The sequence below is a fragment of the Notothenia coriiceps genome, unplaced genomic scaffold (assembly GCF_000735185.1).
Source record: "Notothenia coriiceps isolate Sejong01 unplaced genomic scaffold, NC01 NC01_scaffold00000339, whole genome shotgun sequence".
In the NCBI taxonomy this organism is placed as follows: domain Eukaryota; kingdom Metazoa; phylum Chordata; class Actinopteri; order Perciformes; family Nototheniidae; genus Notothenia; species Notothenia coriiceps.
In genome coordinates this window covers 24,980,396-25,004,734 of record NW_011333040.1, presented here as the reverse complement: position 1 = coordinate 25,004,734, position 24,339 = coordinate 24,980,396, and the positions used below count along the sequence as shown (strand labels likewise).

General features: G+C 39.9%; 1 protein-coding gene across 1 annotated transcript in view; it reads right to left on the bottom strand.

Annotated features, from left to right (window-relative positions):
- Positions 1-8,377: 8,377 nt before the first annotated feature.
- Positions 8,378-24,339, bottom strand: part of LOC104952680 (neurexin-1-like) — a 379,092-nt gene continuing 363,130 nt past the window's right edge. Inside the window, exons 22-23 of the mRNA XM_010779550.1 lie at positions 21,676-21,822; positions 8,378-10,202 (exon numbers count right to left, since the gene is read on the bottom strand). Of these exons, the coding sequence (XP_010777852.1) occupies positions 9,898-10,202; positions 21,676-21,822 (452 nt within the window). The 3' untranslated portion in view covers positions 8,378-9,897. The remainder of the gene's footprint in view (positions 10,203-21,675; positions 21,823-24,339) is intronic.

Genomic DNA, 24,339 nt, shown 5'->3' with positions numbered 1-24,339 from the left:
ATTGGTCACACACACGGTGCTGCCCCTCACACACACACACACACACACACGCTTCAAATCAAGTTGCATAAATGCTCGAGCTACGTTTTCATTATAAATTAATTACTGTGAAATCTGCCTTATGTTTTCGTCATCAAATAAGTGGGGGTACGGCGTACCCCCGGGTCCAACGCCCACTACACCACTGGTTTTCACTATAAGTACAAAATATCTTTTGGACGGACACTATAAATTTACAGTTTTTTACCATGTTCAATCTGAATTTTCTTTAAAATAAAAAACATCTATATTGATTCTGACTTTTCTACATCCAACTCACAGGTTTATCATTACTTTGAGAAAAAAGATTATTAATTTAACCCTTTTAGAAGGGAAGATATGGTCATTTGTTCAGGGAATGTCATTTTCGAGCCTGAAACCTGAAAAACAGGCTTGGGGCTTAAGAGGTTAAAAATTATCCCAAAAAATATTTTATGTTTTGTGATCATTCTTTCTGCTGTACCGAAAACGTACCGAACCGAACTGTGACCTAAAAACCGAGGTACGTACTGAACCGAAATGTTTGTGAACCGTTACACCCCTATCATATTGAGATATTTATAATAAACTCTTCATAGGTAATTAAAACGTTCAGTTTCCAAAGGGTTCAGTCGCCATCATCAAATTGCAAGAACTTCTTATAGACTCTATATCGTGCACATATGCAGACGTTGGTCCTATTTTAAGCAAGCTGAGATGTTTTCCACTGACAGTTAGCTCCGTAGGCGATGAAATGTATAGCGACAAGACATGTTACATTCAGTGTCAATGCTGCTACTGCTGCTCCCTCCACCTACTACAAGAACTCATACAAACTTTACTTTATATATCGGATATTAGATTAGATATTTCATCATATGAAAACTCATAAAGCAAACACCTACAGAACTCTGGTGTTATAACTAGATATGTTTACACAATGTGTCTCCAATATCTTCTTTGTACACAGTCTTCAACAGCAAGTATTAATATAACTCTACTTCAGTCACATACAGTTAGCAGTGAAAGCGAAAAAAGGATTTCTGGGAAGCACAAAACTGACTAGAGTGAGCAGATAAAGTGTCTGCATCTCGAAGGTCAATTACCACCCTTCAGTATAATGTTTTCTGAGGATTTTTGAAGATAACATATCATCTGTAAGTACTGGAATTCTTGGTATTCATAGTCATTTTGGATCAAACCTCCTCTTCTTTTAGCACACATATAGGGGAAAACTAAACCTTGTAGTGCAGCTACCAGGAAGGATTTGATTCCCCAAACTAGAGCGGGCACTGAATATCAATGCATGCAGGTATAAAGTCCCTGCTGCGTGAATCCTGATATGGTAAGATATATATACGTCTCAGTTCTTAGGTAATGTATGTCCTCAAACTTGTAGCTAAAGTGAGAAGCTCCACTTCCTCTTTGTTTTATTTCCATGTCCTTAGAAGTCATATGAAGCAAACTTCATAAAGAGAAGAAAAAAAAAGAGGAAAAAAACTGTCACCTTGATGTTTCTACAGCAGTTTTTCATTCAAGCTGGTCTCAGAGGACAAGCGCTAAGGAAAACATCATTATGTGGGGAGAAATGTACCGGTAATAAACCCAAATGGCACGGAGAGGTGCAGTTGTCAACCATGATAAATGGCACCCATGCATCCTGAATGTGTTTGGTGCCCTTGCCATGTTGACTCCCTCTCCTGAGGGCGGGCTCTCGACTGCTGGCTTTGGCCTGGAGCTCCAACCTTAACCCTTCCACACGGGGCTCTCTGACAGGACGGGGGCGGCACTGAGATTGCCAGCAAACCTTCCTCACAATGCTTCACTTATTCTCATTTGCACCACGGTTAACGTGTTCAAAGTGTGTTGTCTTGAAAAATCATTCATTCCTTCATCAGTGAAAATAAATATGTTTAGCTTTCACAATAGTTACACACAAAGACAGGTTTAGGATGTTTTGTTGTGAAGAATGATATAATACAATTACCACAGCCACAGCTTTAAATGTAAACATAGATAGACATCTCGGTCATGCATAACGATGGTAAAACATGTTTTGCTTCTCTTCTTACAGAAACGCAAGAAAATGAAACATGCTAACAATAAATAAGGTATAAATCCTTTGCAAAGATTGTACTAAGGAAGAAAAACAACTCATTTTTTCCTAAATGTAATACTTTTGCTCTTTTCATTATTTCCCTTCTCTGTAATGTATTGTTAAAGGGGTGCACCTTCAAGCAGGCATGCATCATCATTTGAGATATTTTGGGAGTAGTTTGGAGACATCAATTTGTCTCATTCATTTTGAAGAATAGCATCAGAGCAAAGAAACATGGCTGCAAACCTTTTACACTTATAAAGTAATTGTGTTTTTTTGAATGTTTCTGTCTTACCGCAGTGCTCTGCTTGTCTGATATTTTCTCGTTTCTTATTAGAAATATCTGGTACCCAAACAAGTTTCTCTGAGGTCACATTGGGATGTGACTTTTATCGGTCCCCACCCATCTAAACCAAAATGCTTCAAGTGGCTTCAAATAACTCCCATTTTCTTTCCTCGTTATTATATTCAATCTGCAATTATTTGAAGACATTTTGAAATCAAAAATGAGAACAAAATAGCACACATTTTCGTGATTTTTAGTGGTGCATATCCGTTAGTCACGGAAAGAGCAACAACCCCAATCACCACAAAATTGTTTAGTAATTATAATAAAAAGAACAGCTGCATTTTTAAAATTCCAAAACATAACCTTTGCCAGCAAAATAACTTTTTTTCCGTTGCACAAAACACCGTTTCAACCAAGCGCAACAAAAGCTAGATGTTGTTTAGTGGTGAGGCAGTTTCACTAAATGGGACTTTACAGATGCACTGAAATGTCTCTAGATTGAATATGAATGCTCCTTGCTAATCTTGTAAGACTAAATACTTTTTACCGCATGGACTCCCTCCCATTCATCTCCATTTTATTTGGAACATTAATAATAAATTGCACTTTCACATCCATGCGTAATTATATCTACTTTAACCTGGTCAGCGACAATAGTTTCTATTAAGCAATGTTGATTCATAGCAGGCCAGTGTGGGGCTTTCTAAACAAATACTGAATAAATGAAAGGGAAACTGATGTAGTCTGGTGTACTGCTGTGAAATAGTATCCGCAAGACGTGTCTCAAGTTCGGGAAGAGGGCATGAAAACAGGAAAATGGATGATTATAGAGAAGGCGAATTACATTAGTGTGTCGAATTAAAGGGACGTCTGGTATCCAGCTGAGATAGCAGCAAAAAGCCACAGAGAGAGGGGGGAAATGGCATATGATGAATGTAAAAGACAGGGACAAAGACACTGTTTGTGAGAGTGAGAGAAGCAGGGGGAGGAAGGATGAGAGGAGAGGATAAGCATGGTGCTAAAAATATACCTCCCCACCCTATGAGTTTTTCGTCTATTGGCATAGAAGATGTGTGCGGCAATAAAGCTGTGAGCTTGTTATTGTTATTTCATTATTCCCTGAGTTTCTGTGTACAAAATCTACAGTGTAACCCAGGAGGGGAAAAAAGCTTGAGTGAGTTTCTGGCAACTTGAAAAGAACAAAAGTGTACGATCGAACCACTGAGGGGAAAACCACATAAAAAATATATCATTAAGGATCTCTAATGCAGTTGAAGCACAGTCTGTCTGGGTCCATTATATGAGCTTCAAAACATAAAAAAGACTTTATGGATGTTTCAAAAGTAAGAACATTCATTCAAGTCGTCTAGAGACACAAAATGCTTTTTGCCGATTCATTCTGAACGTACATTTTTCCAATAAAAACGTTGCACAGAACTATTTTGAGAAAAATTCCTCGTCTGAGCATGTTTCACAAAATCATGGGGCCTGTGGATTTATTTTTTATTTTGCCCAGCTGATGGCATGAGATGCTCCTCACCAACATCTCAGAGGCAGAACATTAATGGAGCATGATCGGCTCGGCCTTGAAACACTCTACCCTGGTTGTATTGAAGATACACTGTTAGTCATACCAGGAGAGCTTTGCCAGTTTGTTGTAGAACATGTGCGTAAATTGAATCTGCTTGCAACATTTACAGGTGGTTAAAACACAGTGTGGCACCCGGGGAGAACATAATATTCATTCTCCCCTGCTGTCAGATATTTTATTCACTTTAAGAGAGCAGCTATTGCTTTGGAGATTAATCTCTGTAGTAACTAACTCTTCTTGTGTCTCTGAAATTGTCAAAATATGTGTTTGGATAACCTGTATGACTGAGTGCAAATCCATTTCTTCCACATTTTGAGGTGGGTACCCAGAGAACAGCGCCCGAAAGCAAGAGAAACAACTCCAGATGCTGCAAATAAAGACCTCCACTGAGATCAGGGAATGTTTCTGAATTTATAAAGCATGCTCACTTACTTGTAGCACAACAGAGCCACAAAATGAGAGACAAACAACAGACATGTTGCTGTCATGGGGCAGGAAGTGGAAGGGCAGAGAGTAAACCAAGAGGTGGAAGGACAACTGCGCTGCCAGGCATCAGGGAAAGATGGAAATGGAAGAGAATTGGTGACCAGGAAGTTAAATGTGCTTGTGTACAAAATCTCAAGCTGCTTTGTCAGAAAAAGAAGGTGCAGTGCAGAATCACCATTTTGAAAACAGATGAGGACTCTGACATCTGGAACAGACCGTGCCATCCTGACGGTGAATAAAGCCAAATACACCGTTCAATACAAATCAATCATTACGTTATTGCTTAAGCGCCTCCTGGGTAATACACATGAAACACTAAAGAATAAACCCACTATAGTTTTGTTTTGGAAAGAGATCATAGACTATATAAATGTAGACAGCACTATCACATCAACACGGCATAAGAGCCTAACCTGGACGCATGTGAAAACACGGTGTCCTTGCATGTCATATCACATGTACAGTACACGGCACTATCACATTCTCTATAATGTATTACTGACAAACTGCTGAGGAAGTGGAACATGAAAAAAAAGAAAAAGACATTGAGTCGCAGAATGTAGCCTAACCCAGATCAGGTAAATGTGTCCTGCTCGACCTTCCCTCAAGTACAATTCTGGTTTCCACTGACAGCAACACAGCTCTACGGTGAGTTCCCAGTGCCAAGCCCCCCACTCTGCCTCAAGGAGGAAGGAGAGACGACAGCTCTGAACCTCCTCTAGGGCACTGCAGCCTTTGATGTTGTATATGGAGGTCGAGATAGAAATCCAGGAAGTGCACATTTTCATGTAGAAGATGAACCCAGCAGACAGCAACGTAGGTATTCCATATGTTTTCAGAAAAACAACGGACCACCTTCAAAAATTAGCTTTTTTTTAATATTTACAGTACATGTGAAACTGGAGGTAAGATGGTGGTGGATCTGCAATACCAGCCACCTTAACTGCCACCTGGACAACTTTTCTCTCACAAGTTGCACTTCATCATTTGACATGTGATGACTCTCACAGACTGACATGTGTACAGCTCCTGTGTGACCTCAGTGACTCCCATGTGGCAGGAGGTTGAAGACGCTCGTGTAGAGGCAGCAGGAGCAATGAAGCCACTAATGTCCTTTTAATATTTAATAGTCTTGGCTACAATATATGTGACTTTTTCTGGACTGTGATCCTAAGTTGTTATGACAATACAATATATGGTTTAGCTTTGCATTATTATTGCAGCCCAAGTGAAACAGTCCACATTATTTTAAGGAAAAAAACATTGATTGTGCATAGTAGTAGCAATGCTGACAGAAACTACTTTCGTTGTGAAATCCAGTACAAATTATGTGATTTAGAACACAACCAAAAATGTACTTTTTTCATGGATGTTTTCCTCTTGTGACTTCACTTTGATGATGGAGTACGTGTAATTGGGTTTATAATGATGTTCGAGGATTATTAGGCTGACATATTTCAATGTCCTTTTTGTGCTCATTGTGCCTAACAAGCATAAAAAAAAAAACAAGCATGAAATAATTTAACCATTAGGCTTTGACCACCATAGTTATAATTATGTTCCTAATATTGTTTTTGTGACCCCACTCTGCGTATTCAAGCAACAGCCTTAGGTTGACCACTGTGAATTCCTCTAAAATACTAAACCATTTAGTCCTTACTTAAATAAATGTTGTTTTTTTTAAGTTTTCATTTCAAACTACAAGCCTTTGTTCCTCTGATGTGATGTGCTGCTACCCTACTTCCGACAAAACCTCATGTAACCTTCTGTATGTCCTTTTCTTGTCCTATAGTATCATACCATGCTTTTCTCTACAGGACTCTTTTGTACATCCCAACCTGTCCTAAACTTAGCCTCTATGTTTATACAGCACTTGTTAATGTCACATGTATACGTAAACAGTCTTAGTGAGTATTTGAAGCAGAACAAATAGTCGTCTTTTATCCTCAATACAATTGGCAGTGCTTCCTCATGCAAAGGATGTTGTTATGGCAACATTTCCATGATAACACATGTGCAAACTGTCAGAAGTTGCATCCGTACAAGCAGAAAATCACATTAGTGTGTGTCTGCAGCCTGAGAGTCAGCAGGGCAGGATTGGCCTTGTGCCATTGTGTTCCTGCATTTCATGGATCACTGCAATATGTAAGGCTTTGTGTAGGCTGAACATACTATTCCTCATTTATTTCAATGAGACTGCATCAACACAGCAGGGATAGGAAGTTGAACCAGATCATATTTTTGCAAGCATTATTAATCTGGCTTAACACTGCCTTATTTGTTTAGGCACACATTCTTGTTAGATTGAACAAATATATGGTTATTGTTAACCCAGGAATTGTCAACATAGGGAAAGAAAACATTGTCTCCATGATGAATGAACTATAGGCCTAAAGAAGTTTTTGTCTGTGCTGTAATTTCGCCTATTTGAATCAATCTCTCAGTTAATGGGATTTTTGTACTTTTTATTTTTTAAATGTAGCCTTAGGGTGGTGCTAAAAATGTAATTCTTGCTTATTAGTCTTACCATTTTCATGTCCATGTGAGCATAGTTTATATTGGAATTCCCGCATTGCATTTGGTTTTCGCACCTGTAGCCTACTGAGAGCAGCACAGCCGCGTTTCTCCTTGCATTTTTTTTCACAGTGCTATTTTTAGTCTGAAGCAGCTCAATGTGTGATATTAGTGAGCACCTACCCTGCTGAGGTGTCCTTGAGCAAGCCTTAGCCTACTGAAACGAGTAATATCCATATGGAGATCAGTAACATATCACACATTACACATCATCACATTACGAAGCTGCTTGAGCAGTGGATGAAAAGCTGCAGAATTCGTGTAGCCTCTCTTGAGAAAACCATCTGTTAGCTGCAAGCGTTCAACTCCGGCTCATATTCTGTCAAGCCTTTGCACATTTATTCCCGTTTACCTCCACTATCTGGAAATCAAAGACTTAATATAGCGCGTAAAGTAAGAAGTTAAGCTTCCAACTGAACTATAGATTTTTATAAGATTTAGCGTGTGTGTCGAGAGCTGCTCTGTTAAGGGTTGTATCTGATCCTTGGTAAGGGTATAACTAGGCTTTTTGAGTAAAATGTACACTGTGAGGTTGACATGTTTGTGAAAGTAATTGCTTAGTGCTCTAAGTTAATTTACTCAGACGCGTGTAGAGATGCCTCATGTGATAAAGCGCACTCTCTTTTGATAGAGATTAAAACCAACATGGTGTCTGAATAGGTGTATTCAAGGGTTTTTAGGATTTAAAGCACCACAGAGCTTCACATCGCCCTACAACTATTTGTATTTGTATTTGATACAATGTCATACAATTATAACAAATATACCTTTGAGGAAAGATGATATTTGTCTATAGCCTTTTCATAAATTAACTATGTACAGTGACTGGGTTTAATGTCTGACCATGACACCAAGAGCCAATACTGCCAACAAAATAAAATATGAAGCCTTAAAAAAAAAACTAAAATTACTGGCTGCTAGTTTAGTCTCTCTTATATGTTCACTCATTATTATTGTGCTGCTTTATACCATAGTTGTGTATGTATTTGATTTTATGACGTGTGCACTTGCCTCTTTACTTAATATTAGCATTTGACAATAATTACAGAGTTGCATTATGGGTAAGGTTGTCCTCGTGTTTTGGAGTTCTTTTTTATTGATGCGTTTGCTTGACGAAAAAAAAAAAATCATGACAACTGCTCTCCTCTGATATAAGTGGTTAATAGACTGGTTTAAATTCACTTCGATAGCATTTTATTCATTTGATTTTCCAAAACTAGTTTTTTATAATTCTTTTTTTTCTTTTTCACGGAGAGTACAAGAAGATTTACACTTGAACATAAAACATCCAAGAATAAATAAAAGGAGCAAACAAAGAGAATTTATAATCATCATTTATAGTTCATGGTCACTTTTCCTCAAACTCATTCCAAGTACAGGTCTCCGGAAAGCAGAATCGACTGACAGAATGACAGAACAAACACAGAACAGTTGAAATGGAGACTTCTTTTTGAGCTATTCTCCTCTGGTTTTGCATCAGCCCAAGCACACATTAGACAATCTTATAATACCACTTGGAAACACACACAGCAAGTTAATTTATTTCAATCATTGTCATCATCTCCACTCAAATGCTTGCTCTTCATTCTTGCTTCTTTAAGTCAGGATTGAGGAGGAAGGCAGTGATTCTACCGATTTCCTTAAAGAGAGCCACACAAGTTGTCATGCCACGCCTCTCCGCATATCCACGCCTTGTGCAGTTTTTGGGAACGGTTAGGCTACTACTGGTCTGGGATCATCTATCTCAGGTTGGCATTTGTATAAAACTATATAGGAACACATGTAAAAACAGGGCAGAATCAAATCATTTTCAAACGGAAAATAAATGCAGATGTCTTAATAAAATCTTCTATGTCTAGCAACACTTAATAACACTTATGTCTTATTTTTGTGCTTTTTTTTCCTTTTATTCCAAAATGGTTGAGGAGCAGTTATAGTTTGCATCATCTATACAACAGGCTATAAAACACCACTTTGTCACAGTCCAGAAAGCACATATAGATGTGTTGTACTGTATATAAACATATGTACTGTAATAAGATAGTTTTGCGTGCATGGCTCCCAAATCATCACTTTAGAGACATCCCCCTGATTCTGGGGAAACTCTCTCCTTTGATTTTTCACTGGCACAATGAAAATATTCTTCTTTTCAAACATAGTCTTTCAGGAGAAACTGTCCTCCATTCTCAGCTTCGCACTGCGGCAGCTCCGTCATCCAGGTATTAGTCTTAGCCGGCCTTCACTGCCTCTTCAGTGAGTGCTTTGGCTGAATCCCCGCATGTCATGTGTGGATGTTTTGTCTCTCTGATATCACTGTTACCTGTTTTTTTTTTCTTCTCTTCATCCACAGTAAATGTTTGGCGTACTTATGTATGTAGTATAAGCTTTGTGTCATTTTCTCTAGAAAAAAGTCTCAATAACACAAACACAGGCAATGTAGATGAAAACATTGAGTTTGTCGCGATGAATCTGCCTTTGCAAAGTGCATCAGCTCCTCTGTTTACCAGAAACAAGGGAGTTGGATCACCGTCCTGGCCAAGGAACACAGATGGGTTAATGTTGTTTTGTTGTCGTGTTAGATATGTATTCAGTTCAGTTTCAACTGGTCGCCAGAGACATTTTTCCATCAGTCTCTCTCTGGACAGTAAATCTTTTCTCTCTCGAGTGCTTGTGTCTAAAGAATGTTTTTTTTTTTCATACTTTTTCAGAGCATTGTCTTATAGGAAAAAAAATGACTAAATAATGTTCATCTTTGTTATTATACTGTACACATGTTGATGTCCTGATTTGTCTTTTCTTTAAATGTTTAAGTTGGTCCGTCAGAGACCAAAGCTTTGACAATCACACGTAGTACTCCTTGTCCTTATTCTTCTTACTCTTGTTTGAGGTTTTTGCGGTGTTCACTGGTTTCTCTTTGACCACGGTGCCGTTGGACTGCGCCGAGTTGCTGATGTAGTTGCGACTCTCGTCCACGTGGTACGAACCTTCGTCTCTGTTCCGGTATTTGTACATGGCGTAGAGCAGGATGAGGATGCATAGCGCTGCTGCTGCTACGATGCCCACCACCATGCCCGTCGTGCTGCTGGACTCCCGGAAGACCTCCTGCGTGCCGGGGTAGCCCTTCAGCCCAGGGCCGGTGGGATTGGCTGCAAAATAGACAGAGGTATGATTACCACAAATGTACTGAGATCACTAGCTTTTTACATTTGTTCATCGTTACAACTACTGGATTTATGCAAGTGAGCGTGTGCAATTTCTTCTCTGTGTGTGTGGATCAATATCCCAGTTTATTGTTGAATGAGAGTGCAGACATCATGCCTCAAGGTTGCTGAAGATAAAAGTAGATGTTAGCTAATAGGATTAGCTTCCCTGCCTAATAGAAGAGCATGCAGTAACACAGTGAAGCGACTACAAACAAAGTAGAAGCTGAATCTTAAGGCTTTTTCAGCATCAAATGTGTTAGCAAGCTAAAATCTGAGACAAGCAAACAACCCAAAGTTCCCTTTTTCATAAAACACTTATTTGACATCCTTTGACAATCAGAAAAACTACTTGAGACTTTCAATTAAAATGCCACCCACTCATTCCTTGCAGCACACTGAATAACTTAAGTGTCTTTCCAATAAATTTGGGAGCTGGAAATGTTTGTAGACTTTTCCTGAAGTATACGCCATATTATCTGTCTAATCTACTGCTCATCAGTGTTATGATATTCGTCATTTAACTTAAATTATAGGTGAGTTACAGAAGGATAGAGAGATTTGCGTAATTCAGAAGAATCTGACGATAAACGTATATGTTAATATCTACAGAATCATAGTTAAGCTCTCAGATCATTACATGTTTTACAGCAAAGTGGTGAATGAACAGAGTACATTTCCAACATTTACTACTGTCTATCAAAGCAGCACGACTGTTTTATTGTGCATCTAAATCACCCAGATAGAAACAACTCTTTAATTGACTCAGCAGATTCTGCCAAAGGCTGTACCCACTTCTGTTCTGAAACGGTGCCATTCAACGGGGCATATTCTGCAAACACGTCAGCCCCCTGGTATCACTCTGTCCCCCTGGCACGTCTCTCTGTGTGTTTCTGCACCAGTCATCATTTCTGCTTAAGCCCCCTTTGTTGCGTTTTGTGAAATTTAAACACTCAACGCTAACATTTGGATATGAAAGCACTCTGGTTCCCGTGGATTTGGGCAAAGATACAACTCTTTGAGGGATTACAGTTGGGTTCAGTCATGTTGACATAAAGATGTATGCATTTACACTGGACAAACTAACAATAACAACTGACACGTAAAGAGCTGTAGGGCTGCATTGTTTTCCCACTGATGACTGGATAGTATTCAGAGAGCTTTACAGTGTTGCACTCTGCTGCTGCTCCTTGCCCTCAGCCCCAGTGATGAAACACTCTTGTGGAGAGGATATAGCGAAACAGCTCGAATCCTGCACTCTGAAGCAATATGGACCATTTTGTTCTGTGTATGACCTTTACTATTGTTTAGCATGCTGTGAGAATTGATTTATCACATTTTTTTTTATCTCACAGGTATTTCTAAGCTATGTTATTAAATACTGAATCTGAATGGTTGGCATATTATTTTGAAGGTTAAATGCACGAAAAAAAGTAGAAAGTGTTAGCAAGGTAAACGTGCACACAGTATATTTAGCACCTGGATGATAAAGGCGATGTTTATGTTTGATAATATATCTTGAACACCTTTTCATAGTTTGACTACAGTTCATAGTAAGTGTATGTGAGCGAGAAAGACTGCTTTATTAGCTAGATGCACACAATCCTGTTATTATGTATGTTTTTCTCTTTGTTCCTATTAGTTCACATTGTGTTCATGGAGGAACAGTGTAGGGTTTGTTCTACAATATAAAGGTCTTCTGAAGAGTTTGACAGAAGCATACAGAAGAGCACATTTAATGAACACTCATTATAAATTGAAACAATATATGGGTATAAGATCTCATGATCAAAAGGTATGAGCATATACATCAGTGGTTATAAGAATATTCATCTGGATTTTTGTGAATATTTATTTGAAACAAAAGACACAACTAATTAGATTCTGTATCTATAATGACAGGTGTCAACATTTGCCTTATAACCGCTTTTGATGTTTACCACAATGGATTTGACATGCGCCGCCCCTCGTGTCCCATTTGGCTGTTCAACTTTTCTCTACCTCACTATACTCCTTTTTTCAAGAGCATTTTGGTTTTAAAAAATAATTGCATTCTTCAGCTTTGAGAGTGAACCAGCTTTAAAAAGACATTTAAAAAAAAAAAGTACAACGACAATGCCTCTTCATTATTTCCACCCTTTGATCTTGGCCAGTCAAAGGGATATTTTCACAAAAATAACTTTGCTCCTAAGCTAGAAGAAGTGTCCACAGTGGAGAGCAACTCTCTATCCATCGTATACATCAAAAGGGAAAGACATGGAAAAATAAATGTTGCTGCTATTGAAGTTTATCATAATCACCTTGTCTCATCTTATCAAATCCGTATTCGATGACAGCCTCACTTCTCTGGGCGTGAACCAAAAGGGAATGTTTTTCCTCATTGTATAAACAGGTTGTTTCTTGCTGATCCGTGAAGGACAGGGAGAATTAATAAGATGACACAGCACAATCCATGCTACAGACTACTTTTGTAGCAATTTCTCAATGTCAGATAAGCCCAATATAAACCTAAAATAGTTCTTTGGGGTTCCTCAGTGTGAGTGTGTCCGTCCTTTAAAAAACTGTAAATACAACTAGCGAATGCGATTCTATTCTAAAAGGCCCTGCCAGTGATTTGCACATTCTCCAATTCAAGTTTTAAAATGTTGGATCTATTTCTAGGGATTTTTCACTTTTACTGAATTCTTTGCAACAGGGTAATGTAAGAAAACGTTTGGAACTCCTTTACATTAGTATCATAATGACCAAAAATACTTTTTTGAATGCACCACTTCTATTTCCCTCTTATTGTTGTTACTAATTGTATTATCCAGTATTTACACAATAATCAACGTTATAATGAGAATGCTGCACGTTTGCCATCCTCTCCACCAGTGAACAGGGAAGAGATTGCCCATTAGTTCGCCCACTTCCTATTCTGAAAACTGTCCAAGTTATAACACAGTGCTCTAATGTCTCTGATCGCTCTCCTGACTCTTCCTCTCCCTTGAGTCTCATTCAGTGTTGATGGCTTCAGAGATAAACTACTATTTTGATTGCAATCATTTCTCTTTTTGAGGGACAGCTTGAAGCTCATCGTTTGTGAATGGTGTGCATTAGCTAATGATCCACACAAATGACACTTTTGTCTATCTTAGGTAGATCTTGATCATGATATACCTGGCGGCCATGAATAAGTGTCAACTGTAAAGGGCAAAAGTTGTATTAGCTGTCGGCCCTGAGAAGAGATGCTGCTGCCGTTCATTGACATGTTTTCCACCATGGTTAGACTGATCAACGGCACAAGTATGCTTCCAATGCCAGCAGACATTCAAGGGCAAGTGGAGAGCACCACTGGTGGATTGAGTGTGACTGAGCGTTGCAACAGATTAGCTCTGCTTGTGACAAGCCCACTTATCCTTGCAGACAGGTGTGAAGAATGCTCTCGCCTGGTAGGCAAAAGTCTCTGGTTGACATGGCTTTTTCCCAACAAGCCATTGTGTGAGCATTATGGTGAGTTATTTTCATATTTTAAATCCTCCTTTGTTCAGGGTCAAAAAGTTGAAAGTGTAGATAACATAGCATGTTGATGGAAGAGAGAGCTCTCGACGTGGCACTTGGGTTGTATACTGTACGAGACCATGGCTGGGTCCTACAGCAAGGTGACAGAGTTGGAGGAGTTCAGGCAGCTTCGGCCTGCTATATCAGGAGTGAGTCATGAGACAGCAGTACCATGGTGCACTGTGTTTCCTCCTGTGATCTAACACCTCTAGCTCTGGGCTTTGTTATTTCCTCTTGCATGGATCTGTTGATTGGCTCCCCACAGGCTGCATTCACGCAGACTTTGGGAGTAATTTGGAGACCCTATATCAACAGTCCTCAGTTTTTCTTTCACTACTGGAAAAGTGAAACAAGAGAGTTAAATAAGTAGCCTATTTGATTATGTCAGTCAGTTATGCATTTGACACAGAAATACTTTCGCCAAAGTTCTGATACTTACTGCAAAATGTAATTTCATAACTAAACAAAGATATGAAGTGACCACTACTTAAAGGATTAACACCGCATTTAGCACAGTGCTGAAAGAGCCATGTTTGGTCCTAAGGATTAACATTCATTACAGCTCATTAGCTTTCATTTAGTCTCAGTAGCGTCTATCATAATAGCCACCTGATGGCACATGGGGATCTTCTCTATTTCCTTAGATTAACTGATACACCTGCTGATGCGGCTCATTTGTCACCCATGAGTCTGGCAGTGCACCTTGCCCCGCTTGGACTCGAGATGGGTTCAGGCAAAGTAATGTGGCCTTCGAGAAAACCTCATAAGACCTCAGTCAAATTGCATCTGCCTGTCTGTTCATTAGCACTCCATCACCTCAGAATGAAGGCACATAAACTGAGAAAGAAATAGCACCTGAAACAAGTGTTTAAAATGATGGCTGCTCTTATACGCTCTACTCGAGCGTACCCAAGGGTAAAATTAGACATGGGGAAAATGACCTTTAAGTGGCACCTAGCTTGGCAGCATAGCGGGGGTGCAGTTGTGAAGCGATACAGGTAAGCTCAGGGGGGTTCACTTTTGAAGGTTTGCAGTTGTGTAAAATCTGCCAGAATAACTTTCTCATCTCCTTCTCATCTCAGTGAGACCTAAATGACAGTATCACATGCCGGCCATCATAAAGTCCTTGCTGTTTTATTCACAAGGACAACAGTTAATGTTCCAATCATTAAGTCACAAATCATTGGCTTTTATCAAGCCTTGCTGAGATTTATCTCAAAGCGATGAGCAAGAAAAAATGTAAATAAAGAGGCATTTATTTACCGATCTATGACCCTGATCTGTAAATGTTTGTGAAGAATTTAAAAAAGCCTGGCCAGGAATTCCATCTGCCATACTGAACAGTGCAGCGACATGCACACTGAAATTGGCTTGGCTTCAATGTGCTGGTACTGCAGGGTTGATTTCTTCTAATTCTACCTGGATTCTTCAGTATGGACACACAAGCTCACTTTTTGGAGCTGGTGCAATGCAACTTGTCCTTTAAAAGCCTGTGAAATGCCTGATGTGATTTTCCTTCTCTTTGCCTGACTTATTCTGCCTGGTGCTTTCAAGGAGAGGAATGGGATCAGAGATTCCACACTGTCAGGCGGGATTTAAATAAATGGTCCTCTTCAAAGTCTATTTTTTCTCATTTGTCTCCAGCAAGAGGGTTCATTTGTTTGGTAATTTGTAACATGGTGAGCAGGTTAACGGGGGCCACGGATGAAGGAAAACCTGGAGTGGAGCCGGTTGAGGTTACTTCAGGTGTGAGTGAGGCTTGTTGAGGGGTAATGGAGCAACCAGGACTACTTGGGATACATTGAATAGAGTAGACAGACCACGTTTGAACTTGTATTAACTGGAAGTAGTTGTGATGGGTCTGAATGGTTTTGTACTCATGGAGGAAGCCTTTTCGTGAATAGTTTAGGAAAACTTGCCTAGTATCAGTCAATTAAGAAAATACAGTACATTTTGGTAAGACAGTGAAAGAAGATTTTGTGTGAAGTTGATACTCTGCTACCCGCAACAGTGTATAAACATGTGCATCTTGTAGAGCTGAAGAAGGTGTGGCTGTGTGATCTCTTTAGAGCGACCCCAGGCTTAGTTGCCATGCTGACTGACACGTTGCTGTTATTCACCCAGATTACTGTTATACCATCTTCTTACTTCACATATCCAAACATAATCACAAGCTGTCAGAGCCGTCATATAGTCGGGGATCAGTCCGCAGACAGGTCACTGTATCAGACGCAGCAGAGCCAAAACACTTATTAAATCCCTCTTCCTTCTTTAATTATCTGAGTGTCCTCGAGAAGTGATGCGAGTCATCCTGTACTTGTGACATGCTGGCAGCGGGCCGGATGACAGCGTGCACGTGTGAGCCTGAAGTGGCTCTGCTCACACTGATGGTGGAGGATGGTGAACAGAGCGCTGAGCGAGCATGTAGTGAGGTCCAAGTGCGAATTATTAAAAGGTGTCTGAATCATCTCGGTAAAAGGTATGGTACAGTTCAAGCCTTTGCCCAGGGGGACTCCACTTAAAAAGGGGAGATGAAAGAAGCCAGCTAATCTTACTCGGCTTGAACATCACATGTCTGGAGTTTGCCTCTTGATTAGATTCTCTCAGAGTCGGGTTACTCTTAGGCTCTTCATTTATGATATGTACAGTGGGCCGATAGCTACAGAGGGGCTTTCCATTACAAATCATCTGAACGTCTTCTGGAGAAAATAATCAGATCTAAACTACAGACTCACAGTGTGTGTTATTCAAACATTCTGACACAAACTGTTCTGTGAAGTGTGACCATGACTTTACTAAAGACCACTTCGAATGCTCATAGCAAAACACTGCCCAACAGCATATGAGAAGTCTTTTCTCGCTTTGAAAGACACAATAAGGGCTCAGAGGTCTTTCACACTGTTGCTAGATGTCAATTATGAGAAATACAACATTTAAAAGCATCATTATAAGCTGGTCAGCTGTGAGTCATCGGGTTATATATCCCACACCAAGGTTACTATACCATCAACACAAGTGACCTTTGGCTTCCTTTCTTTTCTTTGCAAAGCAAAGTCTTTCATGCCCTACTTAGACATACAAACAGACACACAGTGTTAGCATCAATGTCAGCACATCTGAAAGACGGTGCGGTATAAAAATAATAATAATTGAAAATATAAACATGGGGGGGATCAGAAAAGAGAAAAACTGACAGTAAGTGTGAAATCCGGTTTTCTCTCAGAACACACTTAATTTAAAATAGAATGTAGGAAGAAGACTTGAACGACATAATCCTCCCTGAAAGAGTGCAGGAAAACAAAAAAGGCAGAATTCCATAAGATTGGCAACGCATGCAATAATGACAGCAATGTGTTTGTTATTAGAGTTTGTTAAAGCATGTGTGTAGCTTGAAGGTCATCAGTGCTGTTTGAAGGGCATGAGCTAAGATCAGGTTGAAATGGCATCCAGTCCTTAGCGGGCTCTTTTCATTCGTAAAACCAATCTCTGCTACAGCGTATGTCGGCATACAAGAAGCATGCGACTGTGTTCAGCATAGAAAGGACTGAGCCCACACAGAGTTCCAGCTGGGTATGATTGAATAACCTATTAAATATGGGCAGTGACCTCTTAAGCCAGCACAGAGCTCTTAATGTTTCATTAATCTCACAGCTTCTTTTAAAATAATGATTTACTCTAATTTTTCCTCATTCCTGGCCGGGTGCATTTCAGCCATTGCCATTGGGTTAAAGGGAGTATTCATTTGCCGTTTGATTTATTGGTTTACTCAATGTATTGTTTCCCCACCCATACATTACATCTAATAAAACAAATGTGAAACACATTAGTAGCTGCTACGTATTTTTCTCCACAGAATGCTCGAGGAGAGGAAAAGACGAGAGAGCATAGAAAGAGGAGGAAACTAGAGATGATTAACCTTAACCTGCCTATAGGCACTCAGCAGTGAAGGGCTACTGGAGCTGAGAATAAAAGCACTGAGATTATTTGTGAAAGGTAGAAGGGTCCATACACCAAATCTCTCACTGAGACTGCTGGTGTGCATCATGTATTTGACAAAAAGCTAATTTCTATCATACAAATCACATTTCACACGACTGCATGTTTCATAATTAATGACGGTGGAGTAGTTCAAAAGGTGTAAACATGCTTAAGATAAACAGCTGGCTGATGCAGTATATATCATGATAGGATATCACTCTTATTATTTGCACTTTGAGAAGAAAGACGAAATAGTGGGTCGAGAAACAATGTGTGCTCTGAAATCAAAAGCAAGAGAAACTTTCAGATGCTGTCCTTCATCATTATTTCCGCATGGTGCATACTGGTGTTGGTTCTAAAGTGACAGTTATATAAGGATTATTTTGACAAGGTAGGTATAATGCTATGTATTACACCAGTAAACTATGGACGCTCAGAATATAACATGTTGTTACAATAACTATCATATCCTTGTCACCATACTGCACATTTTCTACAGTATAAGAATCTAGAAATATATCAGATCTGGGAGCTGAAGTTAGATTATTTAAAAATAAATGGAGGACTAGCAGTAAGAACACTCAAGAGCAACACCAACTGATGAGGAACAAAGGCAGTTGCGGGGTGTAACCTTGGATAATGGGCCACAGTGCAGCAGCTGCCCTCCATCAACGTCCTGCATGACGCCACTGAAATGAAGCAGGCAGGTAAGAGACATCCGTTCCCTGTGACCCCATGCTGCTCGCCAAACAACCTGTTCCATTAACTTTCCCCATGAAAACCGAGGTTGGTACTTGAAAATCAGCGCCAAACGCCATCTCCAGCGACTGTTCATCAGGCTATTTTCACACAACTGAACGATTTTCTCTGGATGATTGGCCAACACTTCATCCTGGCCTTTAGATGAAAAATCTTTTTTTTTGGTGTAGAAAATGCGGGACTACTTTAAGCTAAATGTCAGGATTTATAAAGTATTTTCACAACACCAGATCTGCCCTTAAAGGCACCGGTACATATAGTTCATTATGCAGCATATTTGCATATCTCTTGTCTGTCAAAGAAGGTGAGGTGGAAGCAATTTTTCATGGAGCATTTCTTTTTGCTTCCCAATTTTCCCAATAGACATCACAAAGATAGATGCTTGTAATCATAGTGGCAGTGCTTTTCAGCTGTCACAGCCCTGCTGCTTAGCACATGCACAGTCCCCGATCCAGCCCCATTACAGATCAGATGTGTTGCAGCATCGGGGGTCTGTGTATTCCTCAGTGGTTTCCTGAACCAGGGGGGAGATTCAATTTGCTGCAGTATGATCTAATCTGAGTCTTGCTGGGTGATAAGCTTTGCTGGCACCACTGGCTTTCTATGGTTTCCGGAGGTAAAATAAATACAGCATGGCAATAAGCAAGTTTACCCGATTGATGTCACTCAACAGCTGTTGGACTCCAGATGACACACAGGATGACCTTGGGCTAAGAAAGCTCACATAATAGTCTGCTTCAGAGCTCACCTATTGGGATCACCTCTGCACCCACAATATCCTACTGATTTGCTGTTAAACCCAAACACATGGTTGAGAGAAAGATATATGAAGAGTGGGTGCATCTCACTTTCTTTTGAGTCGTCAGACAAAACACACTGTCGAGGCTCTGTTTGAAAAATGATACATTATTAGTGTCATTAAAAGGAGTTGGCTGAACAGTAATATGATAGAGTGGACCCTTATCAGTGACAGTGGATCCACTTCTTTATGCACAGCAACCCCGTCTGAGATGTGGCGAGTGCTTGGCAGAGCGTGTGAATCCTTCTGAATGTAGATATTAATCAGGATACAGTGTTAGACAGCTGCCACCGTGGGAGCCCACAGCTCTGGTGTCAAATCCCCTTCGGTGATCACAGAAGGAGAGGGATACTCTGCTCGGGGAGTGTGCGTCCCTGAGCATCGCACAGTTCGCGACTGATGTTTTGGCAGATGCCCTTGTCAAAAAATATCATAATGCAAGCTGTTGGTGTGAATCAGCACGCAGACCAATCTCCTGTGTATGGTGTTTGACAGAGGTAACAGATGTACATTGGAAGCACCTATTGTGATGCTACCCAATGGGAATATCACTCTAATGTGCAGTATGAGAGTTAGAGGAATACATAGGGATAGAGTAACTGTAGAGTCAAGTTCTCTTGCTAGTGGAAGGCCAGAGGAACAGGAAGAGACACAGACTAGAAAGTTGATAGTCTTTGCTGTGGGGCAGACATTAATTTAGTGCAGGTTTTATGACCACATACTGATCGATAGCACATCTAGATGGAGTGGGGGGCCTTGGGCCTTGACTTAATTGTTCTCTGTGCGTCTCATCACTTCCGAATGCATTTGAAAATCCTTCTATTCAAAGGCGAGAGCAAGGGTTAGACTTAATTGCCTTCCTTGTGTGGCAAGGTAAGAGATTAAAAGTTTGACGGCATTGCAGAGAACAAACAGTATAACAACAGCAATTTTTCCGAATAAAACTGAAAACAACAAAGAAGTGCTTTGTTTGGTTTCAATATATTTGGGCTCTTGAACACAGTAAGAACTAAAGATCAAATTCATTCTGTTTGCTTCATGAAGACAAACACCTCATACTGTATGTGATATATGTGCTGCAATCTTAAACTTCAAGGGAAGTCCCCTGCAGTTAACGTGAACTATTGTAAGAAACAACAGGAGATAGAACTTGATTAACAACAGAGGAGACCATTCACACACTTTTGTAAAAATCAGCCTTCACCCACTCCTCTCTCGGTTAACTCTCTGTGATATTGAGTGTCGGAGTCACGTGGGTCTAATAATTACAAGTGTGTGTTGTTCTGAGAACTCTTCAGTATGCACTTAAGCAATGCCATGAGGTTAAGACAGCAAAATAAGTGCACAATATAAAAATGTGGTAATGACAACTGCTTTGACGCATGCAAAACACCTTAAGCCGTGTTGACTTTAAGTTATGCATGCAATTCTCAAAGACAGAGCTGCTCTGAAAAGCTACTTGTGTTGACTAAAATGACAATGAGTGGTAGGTAGCCAAATAATCCATTACGAACCAGAAGAGGAAGCTAATATCATGAAAACCATCAGTAGCTATTAACTGAAAGCAATTCATATAATTACAGAAATAGCTCAAAGTTTTGGGAAATGTGTTTATTCTGTTTTATTTGTCTGTGAAGTAACCATGACTCTAGAACCAGCTGCCACAATCAGCTTAGATTAGCAAACACATTAGAAACAGGGGGAGTAGCCAGCCTGGCCTATTCCATGTTCACTAAATTATGTAAATAATGATTAAGTTAGGACGTGTTTAATTAGTGAGCACAGGTAAGCTGGTTATTTGATTTCTAGTCCTTATGTGGAGCTCAGCTAACAGACTGCTGGCTGTACAGTGTAGCTTCATATGTAGTCAAGATATGTCAACAGATAGAGTGTTTCCAAAAAGGTTGTAATATTGCTTTAAGCGATATGTAGTTAAATGTTAACCTATCCGACCTTTCAGGTATAGATTGTGTATTGTAGCTTGAGGCAATCCAGATAAAAAAACAAACACTAAAAAACATAGCCTTTTACACGTTTTACTGCATTTATATTTTACATTCCTATATCCTGACATATGAGAACTGGTAAAGCCATACTCAGTGGCAGGATAGAAGTTTCCAACCCAGAGCTAATGGATAGCCTCCAGCTTGTTGTATCGTGCAGACGTCGGTTGCAAAAGTAAGAACAACTCTGCCTCTGAGAAGTGTTCAAGCTCTGTCGGAAACTCCAATCTGCTCACTTGAACACTGTGTGTAAATACTTCTTTGGTGCGGGTGGACTATGACACACATAGACACAGTGACACGCCCAGAGAGAAGTAGAATATAAAAAAAGATGACTAACCTAACCCACCTGAGCTCGGCTCACAGGGATCAATGTCCTCATCATCGCTTGGACACTCGGCGGATGCCACCAGCAAGTCGTCGGTTGTCTGAAAAGAGAGGCAGTAGAGTGGTGAGGGCATGAAATACATTGCTGCATCAATGGGGTCTGGGAGGTTAGGTTAAGGAGAGAGGGGCAGATGAGAAGTGAATCCAGACAGCTACAGTGTTTGGCTGCTGAATTTATTCGTCAAAACGCTCACACTCTGCCTGGTGCTGGAGCAGCTGTTACTCTGCTTTCCACGCAACTCTATATCCTTAAAGAAATTAGATCTGATTATTGAGGAGCGGAGGGGGCTGAAGTGCAGAGCACAATTGTACATCTTGCATGCTCAACTTGTGCTGCAGAGTGCGGCTTAGCAAAGTCCTTTAAATGATTGTTAAGAGCCATCACATCACACCTCTGACATTTAGAGGACAAGCAGCCATGAAGAGATTTGAGAAAAACAAAGTACAGAGCAGAAGAAGTTTAATTCAATATTTGTTTTAATCTTTCAAGGTATTTCAGTATCTTTTTAAAAAAATGATAGAAAAATAAATTGTTGAATTTACACTGCTTCATTATTCTGCTACCATGTCTACTCTAACAACACATTTTCAATGCACTCCCAAACACGATACATTTTCCCCTGTTGGAAAATGGTAGAGGGCAAACAAAAGACCAGAAAAAAGTACACTGTAAAACATTATACTGCAATGTTCTTTTATAGTGATGCTTCAGGCCATTCGATCAGCTCTGCGTTAAAGGTCATTTCATTTAAGCATCGCAGCCTCTTCAGAGCCGGGTTAGATTTTGGGTTATGGAGCGCTGCTAAGCAGAATAACCTGCTGCTATATACATTTAGCCTTACACCTCTACTTATCCTGTTGGTAAAATACTTTTTAAATCCTTTGACCAATGCTTGAGCATATTTATTGTACTATGTATATGACAGCCAAAACATTTAAAAATAAAAAGGGGTGAGAAATGCATTAGAGCCAAAAAAATGATGATGGACTTGGGGTTTTATTCGATTTGCGCCATTATTTCACTGATGTTTGACTGGGCATCAAAACAAATTGGCAAGTTGGATTAGTATTGACTCATCTTAAGGAAATTAGAGGTGATGTCATTTTGCTTAACATCCATTTGGCTGCATATAATGCAATTGTATTGTGACGGTAACATCATTTCGACATTCTGAACACGGCCCAACATCATCTTTACATAATAGACCTGGAAATGATAGATCAAAGCCATTAAGGGAGTTGTGGCGGAGGGCTGCTTTTGGTGCATCTGTGCTGAGGCCCGGGGAAGCCGCCCAAATGTATATTTAATTTGCTGTGTATGAGGCTGATATACAGTGCCGGCCATCCAGATGGCAAAACCGCCGGATCCTGGAGTGCCACATCCATCACTTCAGCCTTGTGATTTGTTTTTCCTGGCGGGAGATCTTGACACTCTGCACTCACTGGCAGAGGTACGGGAATCAAGTAATCAATACTCTCTCTCTTACTCCCACCTTACCTCTCTCATTCTCTCTCCCTCTATCTCACACCCTTCTCTCTCTCTCTCCTTTGTACTCTGTCCTTCAGATGTATTTGCAAGCAGAGAAGAGGAAGCAGTGTGATGTGGGTGTGTGAGATGTAGGCTAACTCTCTATAGAATAACCTGAGTGGAGCTATATGCCCGTTCATATTTTTATGTTTCTGTCTCCTCATTCAGGTCAGAAGTGCGAGGCCTTCCACTCCATCATCACAGCTAAATGGAATTATTAATATGTAATTCATTCTTTACAGGATAATCTTTGATTTTATAATAAAATGTACAGACATTAAATAAAGTATTTGGGGACATTTTATTGAAATATAAAGCTATAATTCTTCGAGAGAAAATAGTTTATAGAAGGTCTGACCTTTAGAAATATACATTATATGGACATACTGTAATAACTGTACGAAACTGAATAAATGTGTCACTGGACTATGATTGAGATTTTCAAATAAGTGATAGGGAACTATGATATATAGTTTCATAACAACGTAATAAAATAATGTAATTTCACCCTCCAAGGACAAAAGGCTGTTGTTGGCAATTGTGCCTGAAAGCCACCTCCAGGTCCAATCCTTCTTTGATCTTATCAAAATATCAACCGTAGGCTATACTTTTAAATGCATCTTGTGTGTGTAGTGGATGTAAGCCTCTGAAGCAACGCTAAAATGAATTCACAAGTTACTGTGCGTCAGTCTGCCAGCAAGGATTAGCGTGTAGGTCAACATTTTGATGTGGTCATGACCTGGTTGAAATCCAATAACATTACCAATTCATGGTGTCCTCCTCCAACGCTTGGCTTCTTTCTCACCCGTGACAATTCAATGTGGGCAATGTGTGGGGCTTACTTTGTCATTTAGCCACTGTGATGAAAACTGACAGGTAGCTTGGATGGGATTCCTAAAAAAGGACACTGAGATTTTTCCTAAAAGAGAATATGTAGGGAATTTAGAGTGGTTCAATATGTATGTAGGTCTCCTGGCTACACAATGTTGTCAGACAGAAGCGTGTCGCCCTGACTATTGTCAGACAATTATCATATGGATGTTTAGGGCTTGTAATTAACATGCTGCGCTTTCTCTTCTGTCTGCCCCC